The sequence below is a fragment of the Babylonia areolata genome, chromosome 5 (assembly GCF_041734735.1).
Source record: "Babylonia areolata isolate BAREFJ2019XMU chromosome 5, ASM4173473v1, whole genome shotgun sequence".
Classification (NCBI taxonomy): Eukaryota; Metazoa; Mollusca; class Gastropoda; order Neogastropoda; family Buccinidae; genus Babylonia; species Babylonia areolata.
In genome coordinates, this window is record NC_134880.1 from 16,929,290 (window position 1) to 16,956,336 (window position 27,047).

The 27,047-nt window shown below is 42.4% G+C and overlaps 2 protein-coding genes across 2 annotated transcripts; one reads left to right on the forward strand and one right to left on the reverse strand.

Moving 5' to 3' along the window:
- Positions 1-4,370: 4,370 nt before the first annotated feature.
- On the reverse strand, positions 4,371-9,657 carry LOC143282397 (uncharacterized). Its single transcript, XM_076588021.1, has 3 exons — positions 9,584-9,657; positions 6,701-6,847; positions 4,371-6,071 (listed from the first exon to the last, which is right to left on the reverse strand). Exons 2-3 carry the CDS (start codon positions 6,754-6,756, stop codon positions 4,376-4,378), a joined length of 1,752 nt encoding a protein of 583 aa, XP_076444136.1. The 5' UTR covers positions 6,757-6,847; positions 9,584-9,657; the 3' UTR covers positions 4,371-4,375.
- Positions 9,658-11,494: 1,837 nt separating this feature from the next.
- Positions 11,495-27,047, forward strand: LOC143282398 (phosphopantothenoylcysteine decarboxylase-like). The gene is made up of 6 exons (XM_076588022.1): positions 11,495-11,585; positions 12,968-13,086; positions 14,382-14,477; positions 16,448-16,576; positions 20,529-20,697; positions 25,802-27,047. Exons 2-6 carry the CDS (start codon positions 12,994-12,996, stop codon positions 25,873-25,875), a joined length of 561 nt encoding a protein of 186 aa, XP_076444137.1. The 5' UTR covers positions 11,495-11,585; positions 12,968-12,993; the 3' UTR covers positions 25,876-27,047.

Genomic DNA, 27,047 nt, shown 5'->3' on the forward strand with positions numbered 1-27,047 from the left:
AAAATTCATTTTAAAAATCATTTTATGAACCACATGTTATATTTATAAATTATAGACTGCACAAATTCTATAGTGTCCTAACAGGTGGGATGTTTTGCACAACAGATAGATAAATAAAAAAACAAATAAATAAAAAAAAACTTCCATGAAGTTTTATCATGTTAAAAACAAAACAAATTATCAATGTAGTCTTCATAAATCCAACAGCCCTGTAAATAATAGGTAAACAATTTCAAACACAAGAGCACTGCACATGCTGGCCATAAAAAAATAATGATTAAAAAAAAAGAAGAAAGAAACCCCACTTGTTTACCAATTTCATCTAACAAGTACTTGCAATCGATAAAGCACATAAAATTTACATGAAATCTCAAAACCATATCGCACACACACAGTGAAAAAGAATGGTTATGAACAACAAAGACACAGTGAATACTGACACAGGAACAAACTGGCTGACTAGAAATACAGAAAGGATCTGACAAAGACAACCCCAAGTCAAGGCATCAGCTGGTTTTCTGCATGGATGGACCTTAAACATTAAAGACATGAGCAATTAGATTACTGTTTACCTTTTAATTTGGATGTATAATTCCGTGATGCTACAAGTTTATGCCCTCCCTACCCCAACAAGGGTCAAAGGATCAAATACTCTTCATTCTCATGCGTGAGCGTGTGCACGAGTGTATGCATGCGTGTGCACTTGTGTGTGTGTGTGTTTCTCTATTTATTCAAAGTGTCACTGTGGCAAGCAGACTTTACTAAAAGTTTACACATTACTAAAATCTGCTAACCCAACATTCAATTTCTATGTGTTGTCAAATTGGAAACAAAATTTTAAAACTGTACAAAAAATAAATAAATAAAAAATAAATAAAAATCTGCTTACCCCTGAATTGCTGAAACTGAAGTTCCCAAATACTAATGATTGGGAAAAACAAGTGCTGTGTGTTCAACCAGCATGCACTTACACACATGTGTCAAACAACTGTGAAGCTGTTTGTTGAATAGCTGACCCTTACAGTCTACTGGACAATCCTTCAGCTCCCTTCTTCTGCATCTGTGGGCTGCAACTCCCATGCAACATTCACTAATATAAATACACGTACATACAGGGTTTTATGTCTATCTTACACAATCACCATTTTTACCCCGCCAGGTAGGCAGCCATACTCCATTTTCAGGAGTGTGAATGCTGTGTAAGTTCTTGTTTCCATAACCCTTCAAGCACTTACATAGGTTACAGGATCTTTGATCTGCTTATTTAATCTTCTGTGTGCGTATAAACACAAAACAGGGTTAAAATACTAGCAGGTATGCGCATACGTTGACCTGGGGGATGAGAAAAATCTCTACCCTTAACCCATCAGTGCACTGAAGCCAGGGACTGAACTCAGAAAACTTGGGCAAGGATCCAGTGCACTAACCATTCGACCACTGCACCTGTCACCTTAAAAATTGTCTCTTTGCTACTTTGGCACTGTCACAAGTGTAAGTAGAAGTTACTAGAACATACCGTCTTGAACTGTGAAAAAGAAAACACCAGTTACACAGACACAGGTAACAGAATCAATCTATAATACTGTGTTACATATCAGATACGTGATGGTGACAGAACTTGTACTTAGTGTTCTATTGGTTGTAGTCCAGTACAAACATGAATATATAGTATATGTACGAGCACTAGCAGTCATATACATATAGTACTTAGCATTAACAGTAACATTAATCAACAGAAAATTTTGTCTAGGGGGACATTCACTACTCTGGTTCTGCGACTAAGCAATTACTACCATCAGTAGGGGGCTTAGTACTAGTAGGTTGTGTGCTAAGTGCATTAAATCAGAAAAGGCACAACTGAACACCACCAAAGTGACTCAACAGCAATGCAGGGTCTCCTCTGGTGTGTGGCCTCCTGGTAACCTAACATCGATGGTTCATTGTGGACTGCCAACACTGGGACATCAACAGATGAACCCCGGTGTGGCTGTATATTTCATGTGTTGGGGACTCAGAATGAGTGGTGTGGAAATAGTGCCACTGAAACAGTGTAGATGCGGTAGCAAAAGAAAAAAACAACAAAACACATCCAATGCATTATTCCAAAGAATGCTGCTTTTTTTTTTGCTTTTTTTTTCTTTTTCTTTTTTTAAAACTCAACTTCCAAAGTTCCATAACACTTCATGCTTGAACACTGGGAAATGTGTACTTCAAGAGCAGACAAACTGAGGGCTTTCAGAGGGAATAATGGGAAGGAAGGTGGAAAGCATAAAAGCAAAAGTGGGACAAGCATGTATTATAACATCTGGCTGATTATAAATGGAGAATTTGTTAGCTCTCTGCTGAAGTACTTGCTTTCCACAGTGTGGTCCTATATCATATGCCTACACATAGGTATGTTTTGAAGATACTGATAACAAATGTTTTACGGCTGCAATAAAACCTTTTAAGTACTCCAGTTCTTTAATAAAAAAACAAACAAACAATACATCAAAAATTATCTTTTATACATGTACAGCCTACAGTATATAGAACTTTTAACAAGTTTGAGGTATAATCAACACTTGGGATCTAACTTCTTTGGTTCTTACAAACCCTTAGTATCTAGTGCAGTATACACATGTATAAAACTATGAGAGAATGATTGAGAGAACTAACCCGACAGATACTTCGTCAACTATCTTGGGTCCATGATAGATTTGTACTCAAATTCAATATCCATCATTTATTGTTAACAATTCAGCTACCTCTTCTCTGCTTTATTTTCTAATACACTGATAAAAACAGCAGCAACAACAACAAAAATACACCCACATGGCCATAAACTGAACCAGAGGGCAGTGTAAATAGTAAAATTTTATTCACGTTTTCTAATGCAGAAGCCCTAATGGATGTTTTTAGTTTCAGTTTCAGTTTCTCAAGGAGGCATCACTGCGTTCAGACAAATCCATATATGCGACACCACATCTGCTAGGTATTTATACCTATCAGAGTGGATTTCTTCTGAATTTTACAAGAGGACAACATTTGTTGTCATGAGATGGGTTGTTTTTCAGTGTGGCAAGTGCATGCTGCACACGGGACCTCGGGACCTCTCATCCAAATGATTAGACAGTTTGATTTTCTAGTTTAACTTGAGAGAAAGCGTGAACGGAATCGAACTCAGACAAGACGGACACTATGTGATACTGAATAATGTACTTGTCAGAAAGCATCTGTTAGGCATTGCAATGCAGTAGAAAGAAAATCATAACACAAACATGCACAAAAACATGTCTGTTTTTGACACTTCACTGTGATGTGTTGACTCTTGACCTTGTCAAGACATCAATCCTTTAGGATAAATTACATGATGGTTTCTGTGCTTTGTGGTTCCATTAACAAATTCCGGTTTCTAACATATAAAAAATCAATAAAGATCTTGTACTGCAACACCATAGCCTAAACGGCTTTTATTTTAGTGATGTAACAGTAAAGCATATCATTCAAGATTTTTGACTGTTACCTGAATGAAAATGTTTCAGCGCAAGCCACTGGGAACGCTGGTGTTGGACTTTTTGCATTCATCAGTTGTTTCTCTTCTTAAATTAAGGACTTCCCTTTTTCAAAATCCAATAAATAATTTTCTTTGACTGAACTTTTATTTATTTCAAATATCATCATCTTTGATTCCATTCTCCATCTACCTTTTAAACAATAACATTCAAACATGAAAACTGACACTTTAACAAAATGTCTACAGCCACCTGTAAGAGTGACAGGACATAAAACAGAATTCCTCTCTCACTGACACTGCTATCATCAAGTCAGATAACCATCGTCACTACCATCACTTATATCCTTTCTCCTTTCAAGACATGTTCATACTTTGATAGATCATTTTTTCAAAATAATAAATAAGCACGAATGCCCTATATTGTGGTGGTGGTGGTGGTTGACAGACCTTACATTTGCAGGGCATCAAAGGGATTAAACACATTTGCTCAGGTTTGTTCGAAAGACACGGTACTGCAACACTCACACAAACATTCATGTATACATGTATAGGTGGGCCACACAACATTTGTAGAGCGCAAGCAACACAAGCTGTACTTGCTTCAAGCTCAAGTTTCACAACACAAACCACACCCACCATCACCACCCAACACCAGGGAGAAAGGAGAGACACAGCAAAGTTCCGTACACCCACAACTTTTACACACCCCACAGGGTGTCCTGAAATAACCCCCCAGCCCCTCCCCTCACTCGGCGCCGTCAGACCTGTGACTCAACAAGGACCTCAGTTGCTTGTTCTGTCCCCTTCACCCACACCCTTCCCCTTCCACCCCTGCACCCACCAGCCACACACCCCCCCTCCCCACCCCGCCCCCTCCCCTCACTCGGCGCCCTCAGACTTGTGACTCAACAAGGACGAGAGCTGCTTGTTGCGGGCATTGGCAGCTGCCAGTTTCTTCTTCAGCTCATCGATGTGGTCACCCTGCTGCCGGATGGTGCCGATCAGCTGCTGCACCAACTGCGAACAGTTGACGCAGGCATCGTAGCGCACCTCTTCCGAGTTGGCGTAGCTGTGCTCCTGTTTGTAGCCTTGGGGGGTGGTGAGGGCAGGGGGGTCTGGGTGGGAGTGGACGTAGCGGTGGTCAGTGTGCCACACCCCCGTCCTGCGACTGTCATCCTCACAGATGCGGTCCGACTCGTCACTGTGCGCTGGGCTGGCGGCGACCGTGCTGCAGGCGACGGCTGACCTCTCGACCTGACTGGCTCCATCATCTGTCCACTGATGCTCCCTGGAAACGGCAGGCGATTTTTTCTGCTTCCTCGCCACCGACCCTTTCCGGGCTTTTCTGCTGCGTCTCATCAGATAAGAGTGGGCTGCACTCGTGGCGGTCTCCGTGACAACCGCCTTGTTGGGGAGATGGTTGTCTTCGGATGATGTGAAAGCCTTCTTCATGTGGCCGTCTTCGTTCCTGTGGTCCATGTCCCTTCCCTCACGTTTCAACAGTTTCTTGCCCTGAGCGCACAGGTGCGACTGACTGGTTTTGGTTTCCATGCTTCTCACCTCAGATTTGTTCCTGTTCTTTCGGACACTGTGCTGGTACATGTGGTCCTTGTCCACCACTCTCTTGTCTCCAGTCACTGACATCTCCTGGCCGTCTTTTTCTTGTGAGTTCACATCAGCCGTCAGACCCGAAGCTGCAGATGCATTCAGTTCATTCAGCTTTGTCCTCGGCATGTTGTAAATGTGATCGGTATCCCTGTTGTTGACGGTCGGAGGGCAGGAGTTTTCCACAGTTCTCACCCTCCTGGAGTCATACAGATGGTCTGTGTCTCTGCGCGTGACCTTCTTCGGCGCGGTGTGCTTTGCGCACTTGGACTTCCTGGTGTTGTAGATGTGGTCCGTGTCCCGGCTGTTTGTTCGCTTCCTGCTCCGAATTCTTTGACCTCCTGCCGCTGAATTCTCTGTCAGATGAGAGGGGATCGTGTCCGCAGCTGGCACCGGTGCCCTTTTCTGCTGGGAAAGTCTGGAGGCACGTGGTTCCTCTCTCTCCCCCTTCACACCAATGACCAGACCATGGGCAGAACTGGAGCTCTGGGGATCAGCCAAGCTGGTGGTGGTGGAGGGCCTGCATCCTGTCAGCTGACCCTCACCATGCGCAGAGTCTGCCACAGAACACGCCCAGCCTGGCGGGGAAGCGTCGTCCAACATGGGCTTCCTAGCTTTGTCCTCCACCTCCTCCTCACAGGACACCGTCAAGATATCCCTCAGTTTCTCCCCTTCAGCGCAGTAGCTCAACTTTAGATAGTCGTGGTCGGTGTTCATGGTGTCCCGTAAAATCCTGGCAGTCACATACTCATCGTCTTCATCGTAGCCCTTCAGGTAGAGCGTGGGGAAGGGGCTGCGGGGCGAGGGGTAGCCCAGGGGGAAGTGGTTGCTGCAGACGCTGGCGTTGGGCTGGAGGTCTCTGGGTTTGCGTTGGCCGTGGTTGATCAGCTTGGTCCAGATGGGGAGCTGCTCTGGCACCTGGCAGCTGTGGAAGAACAACTCCCCAGTCACATGGGGCATCACCACCCAGCTGTAACACACACACACATTATGCAGTACAGCAACACACTAAACAAGGACATGCATCTATGCAGGCACACACACATACACACACACATCACTCAGCTCCACTCCTCCAGTGACACACACACTCAGACACACAAACATATATACAAACACACATGACTCCAATGACACACTATGCACTAACTCACACTCATTACTCTACTCCAATGTGTGTGTGTGCATGTGTGTGTGTGTGCATTTTATTTTAGTTACCTACCATTTACTTGTTGGATGTTTTTATTTGTAAATATTGCTGTGCAATACCCTATTGTCTTAACTTGTGTATGAGTGTGAGGGGGGGAATATTTGTTTTAGTCTATCGTCAGCTACTGAGAATTCGTATTTGACTAGTTTTAATCTCTTTTTATGCTGCGCATGATCATGTTATGTTGGTGTTTACAACGAGCCTCTGAATGGACAAGTTAATTTCCATGTGGATTAATCAGTAATAAAATGTTTTTGATTTGAATGACTGAAGCTACGCACTAACTCACACACACACACTAACAAACTAACACAGGACAGAAAAAAATCAAAAGAGAAACTGAGCAGGGAGACTTCAGTTAATGAAGCTGAAGTGCAAGGGCACTGTACCTGTCTTTGCTGTCTGATCTGTTGATGCAGCCGGCAACAGCACACTTCTGAGGCATGCTTTCTCCCTCGTCCCTGGCTCCTCTACTGTGTGTCACTGGCCATCGCACACATGCTGTCACAGCAACTTTCCTCTCTAGTCTCTTCAACCTTCAAAAACAAAATAGGATTCAAAACCCCCATGTGTGTGCACGCATGTGACTGAATGACACAGGATGCTAATAATGAATGAATATCCGGTGTCTCCTGGGATGCTCAAATCATCCCAATCACCATCAAAGCTAATGCTTCGTTCAAACTAAGCCCTACCAGTTGCGAACAGCAGTTAACAGGAGCTGGCCAAGAATAGAGCGCACATCATTTTGTACTTTTCTGCCATGATGTATTCCACTATTTCCAGAGGCTAGTGTTCACACTGGCCACCAGCTGTCTCCATCCAGCTGTTAGATTTGTCGTGTGCACAAGATGAGATGGGTGGCTAGTCCAAGGGACAGAACACTTCAATGATACTAACAGCATGATTCCCCAAAATTTATTTCTTTCATCTGGAGAGTGCTGCAGCCAACAGCAACTGGCTGTGTCTGACTGAAGTGTGTTGCTGTGTCAGGCTGTCAGCAACTGGCTGGGCTTGGTGTGAATGTTGCCCAACAGGACTTTACAGCTGTTCCACTGAAGCCTGAGAATCAGCTCCACCACCATTACAAGCTGTGCTTCTTGAATTTCATGTTCTTATTTATTCAGCTTAATATTTTTACATTTTGACCTTTTGGTTGGGCCATTGTCATGTTCATGTGTGTCAGACTTAGCTGTTGGCTAGTGGAGTGCTTTGTGTGAGAGATGAGGCCTCAGATGCATACATAATTTCCATTTGGATTAATAAAAGTGTATTGCATCATAATTTGTTTTGTAACAAAGAAACTCAGGTCTGTCAACATGTGCAGCTCTAGTCTGGGAACCTCAAAGGGAGAATATAAAGAATACCTCCAGCCTTGAGGCCATCCAACAGAGATCTACCCCACTACCAACCATCAGAACTGACGCACTGACAGAACAGTTGAATGGGGCTTGTTCTTCTCAGACCAGAGACCAGAAACCGACAAACCAGGGCAGAATTCACTGAGTTCAAACAAGTTCCATTACAGCATGACTAATAAGAATAGCAAGCACTGGGTCTTGCATCAGTCAACCCATTCCAACTGAACACCCACTGTTCTCATCACCCAGCTTTCTTTGCTCCTCAAAGCAAAACAAATTACAGTGGATTTTCCTTTTTCCTCCTCACACCTTCTTCTTCTTCTTCTGCGTTCGTGGGCTGCAACTCCCACGTTCACTCGTATGCACACGAGTGGGCTTTTACGTGTATAACCGTTTTTACCCCGCCATGTAGGCAGCCATACTCCGTTTTCAGGGGTGTGCATGCTGGGTATGTTCTTGTTTCCATAACCCACCGAACGCTGACATGGATTACAGGATCTTTAACGTGCATATTTGATCTTCTTCTTGCGTATACACACAAAGGGGGTTCAGGCACTAGCAGGTCGGCACATACGTTGACCTGGGAGATCGTAAAAATCTCCACCCTTCACCCACCAGGCACCGTCACCGTGATTCGAACCCGGGACCCTCAGATTGACAGTCCAACACTTTAACCACTCGGCTATTGCACCCGTCGTCCTCCTCACACCAATATTCACTGGAATGCCTTATAAACACCATAATATGTGTGACAGGTTAAAGATCCCACAGCCTTTTACAGCGACCAAGGCAGTGAATTCATATCATATCTACTGTTTCAAGGGTTCAGCACTGGAAGGCAGGGCTCAAGCCTCTCCTTACACCATATTAAACCTTCCCAAGGACACAACACCAGGCTGAAAATGTGGATCGAACCTGACCACTGGATCAGAAGTCCAAGCCTAACTCACTGGTTCTGTCAAATCTGTGATGGGACATCAAAGTAACAAAAACTCCTCATGTAACATCCTGTCCCACTGCTTGATGTCATCACCTGACCTAAAATCCTTCATAATAGTCCCTGCTGCTCTAATCAGTTGCTGCTGCTTTTTTTTTTCTTTTCTTTTTTTTTTCCCTTCACTCTCTGTACAGTGCAATAATGTTCAACAATGAAGGAGAGCATTTAAAGAAGAAGTATTTCATGCACTGATGCAGAATATTTTGTTGGGTTTTTATTATTATTATTATCATAAACTGACTTTTTCGTCTGGAGAAAGAAAAAAAATCAGTTAACAAGGACAGCCTCTAAAATAGCACTCAGTCTTATGCATGCACATTAACACTCATTGTATGTAACTTGTAAGCAGTTACCACACACACACACACACACACACAACCACAAAAAAACCGCTTGGAACACACACACACACAGTGATACAGATATATATATATATATATATATATATATATATATATAGTGAGAGTGTCGTGTCGTCCAGATCATTAGAACAGGATTCGCCCTTTTTTTTTCTTCCATTTTTTTCACGTATTCACTATTCGATGCTCGAAGTCGAAGAGTAATACAAATACAGTAATAGCTTATGACTCACCTTTGGCTTTTCTCATTTGGGTTGTAAAGGGACAATTATGTGACAAGTTTCTTAACGCGCTGTGACTCAGTTTATCTTTGATAATCTTTGTGGGGGAAAATGAACTTTCACACAAAAAACTAACTTTCTTCACTCTTGTAAGATTCTCATTCATTCGGTCGACGCAGATGATGACGAATCCATTCATGAACGTGCATGGTCTATCTGTTCACTTGAAATGTTTGTCAAAGCCCCAGTCGTCGTGTACGCATATAATATGCAATTATACTGAATCATTCATCTTATCGTCGTTCTTTCTGCGATGCACAAGTCGACAGTTTACCTTAAGCGCTGGTAATTCTTGCAGAACAAGTCGCCACTGAAAGTTGACAACAAAACCACAGGGAAGTCTAATGGAAAGATTATATGTACAGCAGACGTGAAGGTCACGTTGATCCGAGAGTGAAGTTTCCTGTCTTTTGGGGTCTGCGTGCGAATAAATCCACACATGCGCTGTTTTAACCATGAGGCTGAAAATATTGCGAACCAGAATTTCATATGGAAGGTATACTTGCATGGTGCACATCATTGCCAGTGGGATTTCCTGTCTAAGGTCGCTCGGCCGATACATACCCAGGGATGACTGTGCTGTAAGCTAAAGTGGATTACACACAAGTCACTCTCAGGACATCACTGTATGGGGACAAACGTACATGACCATGATATGGACGAGTCCTTTGGGAACCTTCCGTTATTCCTTACTCGCTCCTCTCGCAGAGTTCTGTCCACAGCACAACTAGTTACCTTTATTTTATTAATGCGGCTATTGTTGACATGTGGGAGGTGCGCAGCGTAGAAAGGGAGAGAGAAAAGAGGGTTTTTGGCCCTAAATTTTTAAAAAAAATTTTAAAGGGGGGGATTGGAAGGATTTTGGCCCTGATGGTTAAGGCCGGCACAGCTGCATGCAGAGCTGCACTCAGGCCTCAGTTCAGGCCCATGGCCCTGCAGCAACCTAAGTGAAGCTGCAGGCCCGCAAATCGTCACAATACCGAAGAAAGAAAAAAGGCAGAGGGATTTAGTGTTTACTGTGATCTGGACACTTTGGGGATGAAGGTGTCCAACTGAGGAGGAGGACTGGGCGGTCTCAGCGGGGAGGGCATTCCAGTCACGGATGGTTCGGGGACGGGGGGTATGGGGGGCGGGCGGGGGGAGAGAAGAGCAGCTTCTGTAATCTGTACGGCATGTGATCCGCTGGTACTGATTTGTGTGGTATGTATTCTGTTGCTTGCAGCCAGGGGTTTGAGTCTCAGGCTGTCACACCTTACGCATGATGCCAGGCCGCTCTGTATCTTGAACAGCATGGCAAGTAGGCTAGTGCGGCGGCGTTGTTGAAGGGAGGTGCACTGGAGTTGATCCAGCATATCGGCAACACTGGATGTGTTTCTGTGCCGGTTCAGGACGAGGCGGGCTGCTCTTCGCTGGGTTTTCTCCAGCTTGTTGGTCAGCTTGTCAGTATGCAGGTCCCAAACGGTGCAAGCGTACTCCATAATGGGCCTAACTATGGCATTGTACACTAGCTCAGTCCTTTGTCTTCAAGTTCCTTCTCAGGACTGAAGCCCAGCATTCTGTTGGCCCTTGCACAAACATTGTCCACATGGACTCCCCAGGACAGCCTGGGTTCAGTTGACTGTAGGGTGACCCCGAGGTTCATTACTGAGGACACTCGTTCAAGGATGTGGCCGTGGAGAGTGTACTTGGTGTTGGCAGGTCATTTATGTATGCCAGGAAGAGGTTGGGTCCGAGCACAGATCCCTGGGGCACGCCTGATTTCACATTCACCGTGGCATCGCTGGATTGTGCTCCGTTCACCACCAGCAACATACAACATAACAAATTTGTTCAGAAATGGGAACCTTACGTAAGCATTGTACAAGACAAAGCTTTGATATGGAATCGATCGATGTGTTTATGAATATTGTTCTGCCCGGCGTATGTTATTTTGGTCTTAAATGGTCAACTGATGTCCAGAATGGTATTCTAATTTTACTTCCCGGTGTATAAAAAAAAAAAGTATCCCGGCGATTCTGTGAATCTTTGTCCGAAAAAAAAAATTGTGGAAAAAAGATTACAGCCACCGAAACAGAATAATTTCACTGACGAGCGCTGATGTTCATAGGAGAGACCGTTGTCCGGACTGCTGTGTGTGTAAATGATCTGCACCTTGTCGACGTTGTCCTATTTGCTGTGTGTATAAAGAAGCACAAAAGTCAAGCGTGCAAATGTGACGCATGTATTTTAATGAAGTATTGTGTTCAATGGGTCTCACGACTTGAACAGATTTCACTGTGAGAGCTTTGGCTTTGGCAGAAATGTGAAATTCTTTTTGGGGAAGAAATTGCCTACAGTTAATCGCCTCACTTTGTAACCAGTTTGTCTTCCGATGTCTTGAGTTACACACACACACACACACAAACCTGATAGACGTCAAACATATCTCAGTACATTCGCAGAGCTTCACAGGTTAAATCTCACGCATATTTTCAAGAAAGTATGCTCAACGAAGCAGTTGACTGACTGGATAAATGTGGGATGTGTGTGTGTGTGAGGACGGAGAGAGGGAGCGTCTTCCGTGTGTGGGTGCGTGCGTGCGTGCGCCCGTTTACGTGTGTGTGTTGTTTTTTGTGAAAAACAACATACCATATTATTTCTTTGGTATTTTTGCAGTTATTGTTAAGCGCCTTGAGTGTTGAGGACAATATATATTTCCATTATCATTATTGTTATAAATATCGCATGTTGATAAACTGGGCGTTTAATATCTGCAAGGCTTAGTTAGGCTTGGCCCATTACTACTTTTGCCAACACTATTGCCACAGCTGCTACTAGTACTACACAGTTCACACATTCAGTGGAAAAACTGAAAATGCACGTAACTCAATAGTCTTATACTAGCCATATCTGCCTTGTTTTTTCCCACCGCTTTCAACCCCTCACTTTCATAACCTTTCCCTTGCCTGCAGGACTTGGATGCTGCGTGTGTAAATTATATGCCAAAACATTTCGTTAACAAAATTGTAGCACAGAGGCATTGTCATCAACATCACATATACTTTTAGAAGAAAAAAAATGACCCATCTATTCATGCCTTGATGTCATGGTGATCAATTTTGCTTTCCTGTCCACTTATTGTTAGCTGAGAGTTCCTGTCAAGGTTTTTAATACTGGCTGGTTCATGGGAACAGACATTGGGGGAAAGACATGGAGGCTTGCACTACAAGAGGGGGATGTTCACTGTCTGGCTCCTTGATGAAGTAAATGTCATCATCAGTAGGTGGTTTGTAGGTGGAATCCTGTGTACATTGAGGTAGTTTCAGATTCAAGGAAGTTTGAAGACTAATGGGTGGGGGGGTTGATAATGAGCAGTCTGGGGTTTATGCCACACTAATATGGCACATGATGAGGCAGCAAACAAAAACAAAACCAAAAAAACAACAAACAAACAAACAAAAAAAGGTGGAAGGGGGTGGGGGGGTTCAGGGACAAGCTTGTCAAATAATGTACCTCTCCTTGCACTTGCACCAGATATCAGTTGATACAAACGTCCGCACAACATGAGCAATAAACAAAACTGTGGAGTGATTTGTTTCTCCATTCTTGTGAGCACCTCAGACATATGTAAGCATTATGTTTCTTGCACATTTTGTGTTTATCTACTTTAATTTTGCAGAGATTCCTGTCTGATCTGTCCATTCCATGATGCCTAAGGTGTTGGTTGGCTGTACAGGCAGTGTTGCCTCAGTCAAAATTCCAATGCTTGTAGACGGACTGGCCAATTTACCTTGCCAGGTAAAAATTTACTCATTGAATGTTATACCTTATCATTGTTTCTGGGAGAGGGGGGGTGTTTCCAAATGCTGACATTCTTTTTGCTGTTACACTTTATCATTTATTCCTGGGAGAGGGGAGGTGTTTCTAATTGCTGACATTCTCTTTGCTGTTACACTTTATCGTTTATTCCTGGGAGAGGGAAGGTGTTTCTAATGCTGACATTCTCTTTGTTGTTACACTTTATCGTTTATTCCTGGGAGAGGGAAGGTGTTTCTAATGCTGACATTCTCTTTGCTGTTACACTTTATCGTTTATTCCTGGGAGAGGGAAGGTGTTTCTGGGAGAGGGAAGGTGTTTCTAATGCTGACATTCTCTTTGCTGTTACACTTTATCGTTTATTCCTGGGAGAGGGAAGGTGTTTCTAATGCTGACATTCTCTTTGCTGTTACACTTTATCATTTATTCCTGGGAGAGGGAAGGTGTTTCTAATGCTGACATTCTCTTTGCTGTTACACTTTATCGTTTATTCCTGGGAGAGGGAAGGTGTTTTTGGGAAGGTGTTTCTGGGAGAGGGAAGGTGTTTCTGGGAGAGGGGAGGTGTTTTCCAAATGCTGACATTCTCTTTGCTGGTGCGGTCTCTCAGAGGTGCATACATTTTTTTAAAGTTAAAGGTCCCGCAACCTTTTACAGCAATAGGGGCAGTGAAATCATGATCATTCACTGTGTCAAGGGCTTGGCATAGGAAGGCATGGACCTGTCCGCTCCTTCCTCTGTTTTATTCTTCCTCCGTCAAAGTCCGATACCCATTGACACCTGGGTGGAGTGGAGAAAAGTGGAGTAAAGCACCTTTCCCAAGGAAATATGCTGAAACAGGGCCATGAGCCCCAGTCACTGGATCAGAAGTCCAATGCTGATTGTGCCACAGTGCCACCTGCACATATATGTGAATGTTCAAAATGACAAATTACGACATAGGTGCCTGAAAGTTAGTTCTGCAGAGGATAAAGTTGAAGTCTCCACACTCATCTTGCATTTCAAGAACTTGCATATTGAATGCTGGGTCTAAGCTTGGTCTGTATAATGACTTAGGTAAATCATTTATTACTGCAATATACAATAATGTGCTCTGTGTGTGTGCATGCACATGTGTTGTGTGTGTGTGTGTGTGTGTGTGTGTGCATATTTCAGTGTGTGTGTGTGTGTGTGTGTGTGTGTGTGTGTGTGTGTGTTTTCTTGAATATTGTCATATCTGATTGTCTACTGTTTTATGAATGCATTATCTCAAGAAGTTTTTTTCATTAAATTTGTTTCAGCCAGAAGTTCAGCTAGTATCAACGAAACACTCCAGGCACTTTTTTGATGCAGAAAAAGTCAACTGTCGTGTATACACAGATGAAGATGAATGGGAAGTGAGTATGATAATAATTCATTTGTAACTGCACTTTTGTCGTTTTTCTATTGAAAAGAACAACAAAAAATGTTTCAAGTAGATAGTAAACTCGATAAATAAAAAGGTGTACCTGCCTGAAATATCTGTAAAAATGCAATAGAAGGGATTTTGTGTGACAGTGCTTTCAGTCATAGAATAATATTTGTGATAATGACTGCAGTCATGGAACAATATGTGTGATGCTGCCTTCTGTCATGGAATTGTGTGTGTGTTATAATGCCCTCATTCATGGAGTAATATGTGTGATATTGTGTGATACTGCCTTCAGTCATGGAGTGATATAGATACTGACTTCAGTCATGAAGTAATATCTGTGATATTGCCTTCAGTCATGGAGGAACATGTGTGATATTGCGCTTTCTCATGGAGTAATATGGGTGATAGTGCCATCAGTCATGGAGTGATAATTAATATGCGTGATAATGCCTTCAGTCATGGAGTAATATGGGTGATAATGACTTCAGTCATGAAGTAATATGTGTGATACTGCCTGCAGCCATGGAGTAATATGTGTGATGTTGCCTTTAGTCATGGAGTAATGTGTGTGATGTTGCCTTTAGTCATGGAGTAATGTGTGTGATGTTGCCTTTAGTCATGAAATAATGTAATACTGCCTGCAGTCATGGAGTAATGTGATGTTGTCTGCAGTCATGGAGTAATTTGTGTGATGTTGCCTTTAGTCATGAAATAATATGATACTGCCTGCAGTCATGGAGTAATTTGTGTGATGTTGCCTTTAGTCATGAAATAATATGATACTGCCTGCAGTCATGGAGTAATTTGTGTGATGTTGCCTTTTGTCATGGAGTAATTTGTGTGATGTTGCCTGCAGTCATGAAATAATGTGATACTGTCTGCAGTCATGGAGAAACATGTGTGATGTTGCCTTTAGTCATGAAATAATGTGATACTGCCTTTAGTCATGAAATAATGTGATACTGCCTGCAGTCATGGAGTAATGTGATGTTGTCTGCAGTCATGGAGTAATGTGTATGATACTGCCTGCAGTCATGGAGTAATTTGTGTGATGTTGCCTGCAGTCATGAAATAATGTGATACTGCCTGCAGTCATGGAGTAATGTGATGTTGTCTGCCGTCATGGAGTAATGTGTATGATACTGCCTGCAGTCATGGAGTAATTTGTGTGATGTTGCCTGCAGTCATGAAATAATGTGATACTGCCTGCAGTCATGGAGTAATGTGATGTTGTCTGCAGTCATGGAGTAATGTGTATGATACTGCCTGCAGTCATGGAGTAATTTGTGTGATACTGCCTGCAGCCATGGAGTAATATGTGTGATGTTGTGTGATACTGACTTCAGTCATGGAGTACTGCGTGTGATAATGACTTCAGTCATGAAATAATGTGATACTGTCTGCAGTCATGGAGTAATGTGTTGATATTGCCTGCAGTCATGGAGTAATGTGTTACTGCCAGCAGTCATGGAGTAATGTGTGTGATGTTGCCTTTAGTCATGGAGTAATGTGTGTGATGTTGCCTTTAGTCATGGAGTAATGTGTGTGATGTTGCCTTTAGTCATGGAGAAACATGTGTGATGTTGTCTTTAGTCATGAAATAATGTGATACTGCCTGCAGTCATGAAATAATGTAATACTGCCTGCAGTCATGGAGTAATGTGTGTGATGTTGCCTTTAGTCATGGAGTAATGTGTGTGATGTTGCCTTTAGTCATGAAATAATGTAATACTGCCTGCAGTCATGGAGTAATGTGTGTGATGTTGCCTTTAGTCATGGAGTAATGTGTGTGATGTTGCCTTTAGTCATGAAATAATGTAATACTGCCTGCAGTCATGGAGTAATGTGTTACTGCCTTTTGTCATGGAGTAATGTGTGTGATGTTGCCTTTAGTCATGAAATAATGTAATACTGCCTGCAGTCATGGAGTAATGTGTGTGATGTTGCCTGCAGTCTTGGAGTAACCTGGGTGACCCAGTGCTGCACATAGAACTACGGCGGTGGGCAGACATGATGGTCATCGCCCCTCTGGATGCCAACACTCTAGCCAAACTGGCCGCCGGCATTTGCGACAACCTGTTGGTGAGTGATGGTCACTGACCACTGATCATCGCTGACCACCACTGACCGTCACTGACTTACGACTGTCACTGACCGTCGCTGACCACCACTGACCATCACTGACTTATGACTGTCACTGACCATGTCTTTTAAGAGACATTTATGAACTGAACTGGGGAATTCATGAAATGAACTGAGAAGGGCAGTTTGTTTCACACCATTGGGCCAAGACAGGAGAAAGAGTGCTGACCTTGGACATTTTTGTTGTTGTATTTCTGGAACTATCAGCACTATCAGCCCAGCATAAAGATCTAGGAAGAGTTGACATTGAAAGTACGTCATAAAAGTATATGCGTGCAGTGTGGTTTATGACATTTAGATACATGGTTGCTGGTTTGTAATGTATCCTGTGAGATATGGACAGCCAGTGTAGTTTATCAAATGGAGGAGTTACAATGGTATTTGTATTTCTTTTTATCACAACAGATTTCTCTGTGTGAAATTCGGGCTGCTCTCCTCAGGGAGAGCGAGTCGCTACACTACAGCGCCACCCATTTTGTTGTATTTTTTCCTGCGTGCAATTTTATTTGTTTTTCCTGTCGAAGTGGATTTTTCTACAGAATTTTGCCAGGAACAACCTTTTTGTTGCTGTGGGTTCTTTTACGTGCGCTAAGTGCATGCTGCACACTGGACCTCGGTTTATCGTCTCATCCGAATGACTAGCGTCCAGACCACCACTCAAGGTCTAGTGGAGGGGGAGAAAATATCGGCGGCTGAGCCGTGATTCGAACCAGCGTGCTCAGATTCTCTCTCGCTTCCTAGGTGGACGCGTTACCTCTAGGCCATCATTCCATGGTTTGTGTAGGTTTGCTTTTTTAATTTTTTTTATTTTAATGGCCCCAGTTGCATGCAAGTCCATGGAGCACTTTTTTTTTTCTTTTCTCTCTCTCTGTCTCCTTATATATGTGTGTGTGTGTGTGTGTGTGCGCGCGCGCTACATGTGGGACTTTCTTTATTGGCTGTTGTCTAGATGTTTTAAACATTAGCCTTGGGACACACTTCTGGATTTTCTGGAGGTTTTGAAGGAGATAGGGATGCCAGCCTGAAGAGAACTGGTATAATCGAGACAACAGAACAAGAGATGTCAAGAGTTTGGTGACCAGAACAGTGAGGTAGCGACGGACTGTTGCGAAGTCTTCTCAGTCCAATGTAGGCATCCTGACAGATTTTACCGACATGACGTTTCATACATAGCTTGTTGTCAAACATGTCACCCAAGTTGCAGACAGATTCTGAAAAAGAAATTTCACTTTTACCAGTGGTTACTGTGAGGATCTGCCCGGCTTGCTTGGCTTATATCAGAGATTGACAGTTGGGCCAACAGCAAAGTGAGAGCTGTATGATAAATGGTTCCTACACTGCAATGGGAATTCATTTACAGCTTAATCTTTTGTGAAGGACTATGACTCTCAAATCAGGAGTCAGTATTGCACTGGCTTTTAGCACTGCAGCCTTGGGTGCAAGTTGGCATTAGTGGACCATCCCAGCACCGACTGCCATAAAGTCCTCTTGACTAAGAGAGTGCGGATGTAACTTGGGCAAGATACTCTCCACTGTTGGCCGCCGTTCTTTCTCTGTCTCTGGACCTTGCAATTGGAATGAACTTCCTCTTTCGCTTTTTCAGGTCTCCACACTCAGCTTTTCAAGGCTGGCCTTAAAACCCACCTGTTCCCGAAATAGCCTCCCTTCCCTGCCTCTTCCTTGTCTTCAGTTTCTCCAGTTTTAGATTTATGCGTGCGTGAGAATGACTGGTGCGAAAGCGCTTTGATTTGTCTATGCACAAGATTCAGCACTATATAAATACCATTATTATTATTATTATTATGAAATTCTCACATTGATAGTCAACACAGCTCCACTTTGCCTCCACTGCTGTTCTGATGGTCATAGTCAGACATGGCTGACTATCATGCATACGTAATTTGAGTGTCTGGTCTGTGTTTCCTTTTTTAAAGCAGAAGTGATGTAGACTGTTCAGATCAGTCTGCATGCTTTGACACCCTGAAACTGTTACTGTGTGTGTGTGTGTGTGTGCATGTGATAATCAATCTTCATCTGAACGAGCAGATATTATGTACGAAATTTTGCATTTAATCCACCAGTTAATTATGCGAGGCTCCGACATTTCACTCTTGTGGGTTCCTGGACATTCTAATCTTCGTGGCAACGAAATGGCCGATTTTTGTGCCAAGGAAGCGGCATCGAACAATTCAGATTCAATCAATCACAATATTCCTATTTCTGTTTCTGAAGCCTGTACTATTCTCTCAACATATATCTGGAATTTCAGACAGAAACAGTTCTTAGAAAACTCAAAAAAGAAGCTCTGGTGGGATCTCTCTCTTCCAGCAAGAAAAGGCACTAACCCCCCAGGATCAATTTCCACAAGAAACTTGACACACAGGCTAAGAACTAATGCATGGTTATGCAGATTTTTGAAACCGTCACCACTATGTATTTGTGGTAAGACCCATGACATCCCACATTTTTTGCTCGAATGTCCAGATACACATTTACATTTCAAACCCCTTCATGATATGATTACATCCTTTAATCTTCCATTAGTCATGTCCAGCGTTTTTCACCCTAGCAAAGAAAATGGTTGGTCTCTGACAAAAACCGCAGTTGACCTAATTAAAAGCCATCCAATTGGTCGGTTTTTCTAATTTGTTTCATCCCCTTTCTGTTGCAGAGGTTCCCCTCTGTTTTATTTAATCCAAAGTAGTGTTTCGTTTTGGGTGATAGCGTCAGATTTACTTGTAGAGCAAAGTTCCCATTATTCTAATTAGTGGAACTGTTCGACCCTAACATGTAATATGTCGTCTTGATTACATTACGAAACCTTAATTTGATGAGAAAGAGTGAGAGACAGTGTGAGTGTGTGTGTGTGTATGTGTGTGTGTGTGTGTGTGTGTGTGTGTGTGTGAGTGAGTGGGCAGGGGAATGAGGTAGGGGAATTATAATGGGCATTTGTGTGCATGCATGGATGTATGTAGAGAGAGGGTGGGGGAGAAACGTATGTGAGTATGTGGGTGCTTTAGAATATTTTTTGGAGATAATGATATTAATGAAATTTGGTACCTTGATTTGTTAAATATGTTTGTTTGTTTGTTGTTGTTTTTTTGTTGTTGTTTTTTTTGTTGTTGTTTTTAAATCATACCTTCCTCAAATCAGAATTTCCTTGTGTTGCTCAGTTAATATTTTATTCAAATGGTTGCGAAAATGTCAGTACAACAAACAGTTAATCTGACAATAAATGGTTTCAGTCAGTCAGTGTGCATGTGACTTAAGCCTGACAGGAAATGAATGACAAACTCTTAGTTAAGTTAGCTCTACGCAGGTAGGCAGCTTGCTGAGCTAATGACTCCATGTTTGTAAAGCGCTCAGAGCTTGGTCTCTGACTGAGAATAGGCGCTATATAAGTATTTATAATGATAATGATAATAAGAACATGACTGCAACAAGAACAATATAATAACAATGGCAGTAATGCTGCTGCTGATATTGATAATAATGCGAGTAATAATAATGATGCTGATAATAATGATGATGATGGTGATGATAATGATAGTAACGACAATGATGATAATGATAGAAATGATAATAAGAATAAACAGTTAAACTTGACAGAACAATAATAGTCTATACTACTGCTATGCCTACTACTACTACCACTACAAAACTAAACTTGACAGAATAATAATAATTCAGTATAATAGTAGTTATAATGATGATAGTAATAATAATAATAATGATGACAATAATAAAAATATTAATAATAATGATAATAATGATAATGATGATAAAGATAATAGTAATAACAATAATAATAATGATGATGATGATATTAACAATGATAATAATAATAATAATACTGATGATAATGATAATAAAAACCCACTGACCGTGACAGACGTGTATAGTGCGGGCCTGGGATGTCCAGCGACCACTACTGTTTGCCCCGGCCATGAACACCCACATGTGGCACCACCCACTGACGGCACAGCACATCCACACGCTGCGGGGGTTCGGCTACACGGAAATTCCCTCCGTCATCAAGAAACTGGCATGCGGTGACACAGGTACTTCACTTATCAAATAATCGTTTAAAAAAAAAAAAAGAAGAAAAATTGAAAAATTTTTTTTTTTTTTTTTAACTCACTCATCCCTGCGCCTGAGCATTGCCCAGGCATCAAAATTCATTTTATGAAAATGGAGTTCATGTTCCTACATTTGCATATATATATAGAGAGAGAGAGAGAGAGAGAGAGAATATTAAATCCAGGTCCAAATGTCTTTGTTTTTTTCTTAATGTGATGGAGAACACACCAAAAAAAACCAGTCTTGGTTAAAATTTTAACCTTTAAAACTGTATTTGTGTTTGGGGTGGGGTGGTGGTTAAAAAAGCTCTCATTTTGCCCATGTTGGTCCAATGTACTTCCAAAAGGAAGGTTGGTTTGCACAGCAAGTGACAGCTGTTTCGCACTTGGAAGTGCTCATCGGGCTTGCTACTCTCTCTTGACTGCGAATCAGAGAGAAACCACTACTGATGGATGGAGACATTTCCAGTTGCTCGGCAGGGACTTTTATTTTTAACAGTTGCTTGGTGATTGGAAATGTCTCTTTGCTTGAGTAGTGGTATCTGGGCCTGGATTTGATATTTAACCTATAATCGCACCACATGCATCATCCAGTGAGCCCAACAGGTCATGGTGCGGTGTCCAGATTTTTTTTTATCATGGGATTGACTACCAAGATCTCTCTCTCTCTCTCTCTCTCTCTCTATATATATATATAGATATATATGTATGCAGGCAAAGGGAACCCACTCCTACAGTATTTCCAGCTGTGTCCCCCATGTGTCAGTTTGGAGGGGAAAAAACGGTCTCTCTTTTTTTTTTTTTGTACATTTTCTTCGTTTTTCTGCATCAGTATGGCAGGGGAACCTACCGAGACTGTGACCCCCCCCCCTCGCCCTCCCCCCCCACTGGGATTGAATGGATTAAAGCCCTGTTTTGACTGCCAGCAGAGGAAATTTCAGGGGTGGGGGAGGGGGATACAGTTAGCACTAAACATGTTCTGTTTTGACTGCCAGCAGAGGAAATTTCAGGGGTGGGGGAGGGGGATAGTTAGCACTAAACATGTTCTGTTTTGACTGCCAGCAGAGGAAATTTCAGGGGTGGGGCAGGGGGATACAGTTAGCACTAAACATGTTCTGTTTTGACTGCCAGCAGAGGAAATTTCAGGGGTGGGGGAGGGGGATACAGTTAGCACTAAACATGTCTTGTTTTGACTGCCAGCAGAGGAAAATAAGGGGTTGGAGGAAGGGGGGTACAGTTAGCACAAAACATGTCAGAGGTAGGGGGGTATACATGAACATAAAATGTCCTGCTTTGACTCCAACAGAGGAGTAAGACAGGGATAGGGTATACAGGTAACATTAAGAAGATGTCGTGGAGTGATGGCCTAGAGGTAACGCGTCCGCCTAGGAAGCGAGAGAGAATCTGAGCACACTGGTTCGAATCACGGCTCAGCCGCCGATATTTTCTCCCCCTCCACTAGACCTTGAGTGGTGGTCTGGACGCTAGTCATTCGGATGAGACGATAAACCGAGGTCCCGTGTGCAGCATGTGCTTAGCGCACGTAAAAGAACCCACGGCAACGAAAGGGTTGTTCCTGGCAAAATTCTGAAGAAAAATCCACTTCGATAGGAAAAACAAATAAAACTGCACGCAGGAAAAAAACAAAAAAATTGGGTGGCGCTGTAGTATGGCGACGCACTCTCCCTGGGGAGAGCAGCCCGAATTTCACACAGAGAAATCTGCTGTGATAAAAAGAAATACAAATACATATACAAATCTCAACTCCAACAGAAGAAAAAGAGGAGTGGGGGAATACAGGAAACCAAAAAAATGCAGGCGGAGGTGATGGTGGAAGAGAGGATATAGATAACAAAAAATGTGGTTTTGACCAACAGAGCTAGAATAAAACACAGCACCCTCCTCCTCCATGTTACAATCAAATATTCACAGGAAACACTGTGTCTGAAACTGGCTTAACTCACTCAGTACGGCCAGTCCTCTCTTCTCCTCTACACAGACCCCTCGGATGTCCAGAGGGTGTCTGAATGACCCAACCTTTAGCTTCCGTCGTCAGAATTGTGGTATTCTTTGTCAACATTCACATCTTCAGTATAAGAGCCTTCCGCTTGCAATATTTTGATGATGGTAATTGGGGTGAAACGCTGTTAACGTCGTCTCTTTCGCCGTTCGTATGGAAAGAGTTAACCCACTCAACCTCGGGGAGTTCACAGCCTTGGTAGGTTCCCCGGCCATACTGATACAGAGAAACAAAGAAAATATACTGAATTAAAATGTTTTTTTTCCCCTTCAAACTGATACATGGGGACACATCTGGAAATAATATAAAACCTGGCTCCCTGTGTGTGCTGTTTGTGCATATGCTGGAACATGTACACCATTTTAATGAATCAAATTTTGATGCTAGGCCATTGCCAGGGCACAGGGCTGAATGAGTTAAACTCTTTTAGCCACACTGAAAACTGTTCACAACCACAGTTGTTTTTATCAGGATCTTTTTAAATACCTTAGTGCTTTGACATGAACGTGAGATAAATTTAGTTTTTGGTCAGCTGAGACTGTCCTGCGATTCTGACTGGTATTGAAAAGTACCTTGTAAGCGGCCACCCTTATTTTGTACAAACTTCACCCGAAAGTTAGGGATGGGCGTTTCCTGGGTACTTAAGCGCATTCCTTTACCTGGTTTCACCATACAGCACTGGTTAGACTTGGTGTGAGAACAAAGCAGTCACTGAAACAAGACACTGCTTCATGGACTAATGTCTCCTGACTTGGTTTTTCAAGACACTGCATCATGGACAAACATCTCACGGTCTAATATCTCATTCTCTCTTGGTTTTTCAAGACACAGCATCATGGTCTAATGTCTCATTCTCACTTGGTTTTGCAAGACACAGCATCATGGTCTAATGTCTCACTCTCACTTCGTTTTTCGAGACGCAGTGTCATGGTCTAATGTCTCATTCTCTCTTGGTTTTTCAAGACAAAGCGTCATGGTCTAATGTCTCATTCTCACTTGGTTTTTCAAGACACAGCGTCATGGTCTAATGTCTCATTCTCTCTTGGTTTTTCAAGACACAGCGTCATGGTCTAATGTCTCATTCTCTCTTGGTTTTTCAAGACACAGCATCATGGTTTAAGGTCTCATTCTCTCTTGGTTTTTCAAGACACAGCATCATGGTCTAATGTCTCACTCCGTTTTTCGAGACGCAGCGTCATGGTCTAATGTCTCATTCTCTCTTGGTTTTGCAAGACACAGCGTCATGGTCTAATGTCTCATTCTCTCTTGCTTTTTCATGACACAGCGTCATGGTCTAATGTCTCATTCTCTCTTGGTTTTGCAAGACACAGCGTCATGGTCTAATGTCTCACTCTCACTTCGTTTTTCGAGACGCAGCGTCATGGTCTAATGTCTCATTCTCTCTTGGTTTTGCAAGACACAGCGTCATGGTCTAATGTCTCATTCTCTCTTGGTTTTTCAAGACACAGCGTCATGGTCTAATGTCTCATTCTCTCTTGGTTTTTCAAGACACAGCATCATGGACAAACATCTCATTCTCACTTGGTTTTTCAAGACACTGCATCATGGACAAACATCTCATTCTCACTTGGTTTTTCAAGACACCGCGTCATGGTCTAATGTCTCATTCTGTCTTGGTTTTTCAAGATACAGCGTCATGGTCTAATGTCTCATTCTCTCTTGGTTTTTCAAGACACAGCGTCATGGTCTAATGTCTCACTCTCACTTGGTTTTTCGAGACGCAGCGTCATGGTCTAATGTCTCATTCTCACTTGGTTTTTCAGTGACACTTCCACATCTCATGCCACCATTCTGTTCTTTACCTCTAGATCTAACTATGTGCCTCTTTGTAAAGCAATACAGTCACAAACAGCAAATAAGTTATTATTCGTTCATGATAATTTTCTTTTCTTTGTTTCTTTCTTTTTTTTTTTCAGAATGGGAGGTAGGTGTTTACAAGGTACTCTACCCCCAGAATTGGGGGTGGGTATTTTCATCAGCAATTCTGCTTTATTTTGTAACATCTTGAAATGGACGGATGTAAATAGGGCAAGTTCCTGAAGGGCATAGTTTGATGTGAAAAAATCTTATGAAACCTGTGTGACATCATTCTGACATTGTAACTTGTGTGTCACAGTTTTATGTAACCTTTCTGACCTGATCTAATGTTACCTGTGACATGATTTTTTGGAACCTGTGAGACCTGATTTTATGTAACCTGTGGTATGATTTTATGTAACCTTGTAACATTTTATGCAACATGTGTAATTAATGTTATGTAACCTTTGTAACATTCTATGTAGCCTTTTTATGTAACCTATAGAACATGACTTCATGAGACCTGACATTATGGTGCATAACCAGCGTGAAATATTTTACACAAGCTGTGTGATGTCACCATGTGACCTGCGCGACATATTTTTGTGTGACCTGTGTGGCATAATTTGATGCAAGCTGTGTGACATAATTTGATGCGACCTGCGTGATGTATTTTTGTGCAGCCTGTGTGACATATTTTTGTGAGACCTGTGTGGCATAATTTGATGCAAGCTGCATGATGTATTTTTGTGCAGCCTGTGTGACATATTTTTGTGCGACCTGTGTGGCATAATTTGATGCAAGCTGTGTGACATAATTTGATGCGACCTGTGTGATGTATTTTTGTGCAGCCTGTGTGACATATTTTTGTGCGACCTGTGTGACACAGTTTGATACAACCTGCGTGACACATTTTTGTGCGACCCCTGTGACATATTTTTGTGCAACTTGTGTGACACTGTTTGACGCAACCTGCGTGACACATTTTTGAGCGACCTGTGTGAGATAGTTTGATACAACCTGCGTGACATATTTTTGAGCGACCTGTGTGAGACAGTTTGACGCAACCTGCGTGACACATTTTTGAGCGACCTGTGTGAGATAGTTTGATACAACCTGTGTGACGTATTTTTGGGCGACCTGTGTGACATAGTTTGATACAACCTGTGTGACATATTTTTGGGCGACCTGTGTGACATAGTTTGATACAACCTGTGTGACATATTTTGGGGCGACCTGGGTGTGCAGGCAAAGGGGCCATGGCTGAGGTGCCGACCATCATTGCAGAGGTGGAGCGAGTGTTGAACAAACCCACGACTTGAACAGAGGGTATCCTCTGATCCTGCTGTGCAGCTCACACAGGAGAAAAATATATATATATTTAATCCTGACTGCTTGTGACATGCTGATGGTGCCGACTCAGGGACACTGTATTTGTATTTGTATCGTATTTGTATTTCTCTTTTTGTCACAACAGATTTCTCTGTGTGAAATTCGGGCTGCTCTCCCCAGGGAGAGCGCATCGCTATACTACAGTGCCACCAGTTTTTTGTTTTTTTTTGTATTTTTTCCTGCGTGCAGTTTTATTTGTCATGAACTGAAAACTTCCAAACTGATCAGTAACATAACCAGTTAGTTGGGGTACAAACTATAAAACTTCCTCCCTTCTTATGCTATCATCCAGTGAGATGATGATGAAAGTATCAAGCGAGGTGATGATGAAAGTATCCAGCGAGATGATGATGAAAGTATCCAGTGAGATGATGAAAGTATCCATATTTTTTGTTTGAAATTTGCACACACTGATTGTAAATGAATCCAGGAAAAGCACAGAGTTTGAAACAGATTGAATTCAGAACTGGGTCACACGCCATTGTTTACACGCACCGTTCACATGAACCAGTCACTTGGAATATAACTCTCCTGCTTGTGAGCACAGCAAGACACTCTGCATTTATTGGTCGCAGTGGAGAGTAGAAAGGTCGGTTAAGATATTCTTAGCTTATGATGTCATTATGCAAATTAGGTGCCCCTCCTAAAATTCAAAACTTTCTAAAGCCCCGATTGGGCTCCTTCGTCTGAAACAGTTGTAAACAGTAGGGCCTCGATCAGGGCCCATCATCCAGAGTGGGTTAAACCCTGTGTGGAGTTTATATTTGGGTATATGCAATGGATGTATATATGCAGTATTTGTTTGAATGCAAGTGCTTGTTAGTTCAAGTAAATGCATGTGCGTGTATCCGCAAGTGTGTGTCTACATCTCAGTCATTCTTGCTCCTATTTATTGTGTTGCTCTACCCGGATTAAGGAGTATACATGTGTGTGTTTGTTTCATTGAGAATATATGTGTGTCTGTTTATGAGTGGAAGTGAGTTAAGCACACAATTGAAAAATAAGTGAACCATGTTTATCAAAATGTTGATGAGTGGAAGTGAGTTAAGCACACAATTGAAAATGAGTGAAACATGTTAATTAAACATGATCAGTTACCACA

Coding starts and splice junctions, on each gene's coding strand:
- LOC143282398 (XM_076588022.1), top strand. CDS start 12,994: ATGATGCCTAAGGTGTTGGTTGGCTGTACAGGCAGTGTTGCCTCAGTC. Junction 14,478..16,447: donor CAGATGAAGATGAATGGGAA/GTGAGTATGATA, acceptor TGTTGCCTGCAG/TCTTGGAGTAACCTGGGTGA. Junction 20,698..25,801: donor ACTGGCATGCGGTGACACAG/GTACTTCACTTA, acceptor CTGGGTGTGCAG/GCAAAGGGGCCATGGCTGAG.
- LOC143282397 (XM_076588021.1), bottom strand. CDS start 6,756: ATGCCTCAGAAGTGTGCTGTTGCCGGCTGCATCAACAGATCAGACAGC. Junction 6,072..6,700: donor AGATCAGACAGCAAAGACAG/GTACAGTGCCCT, acceptor TGTGTGTTACAG/CTGGGTGGTGATGCCCCATG.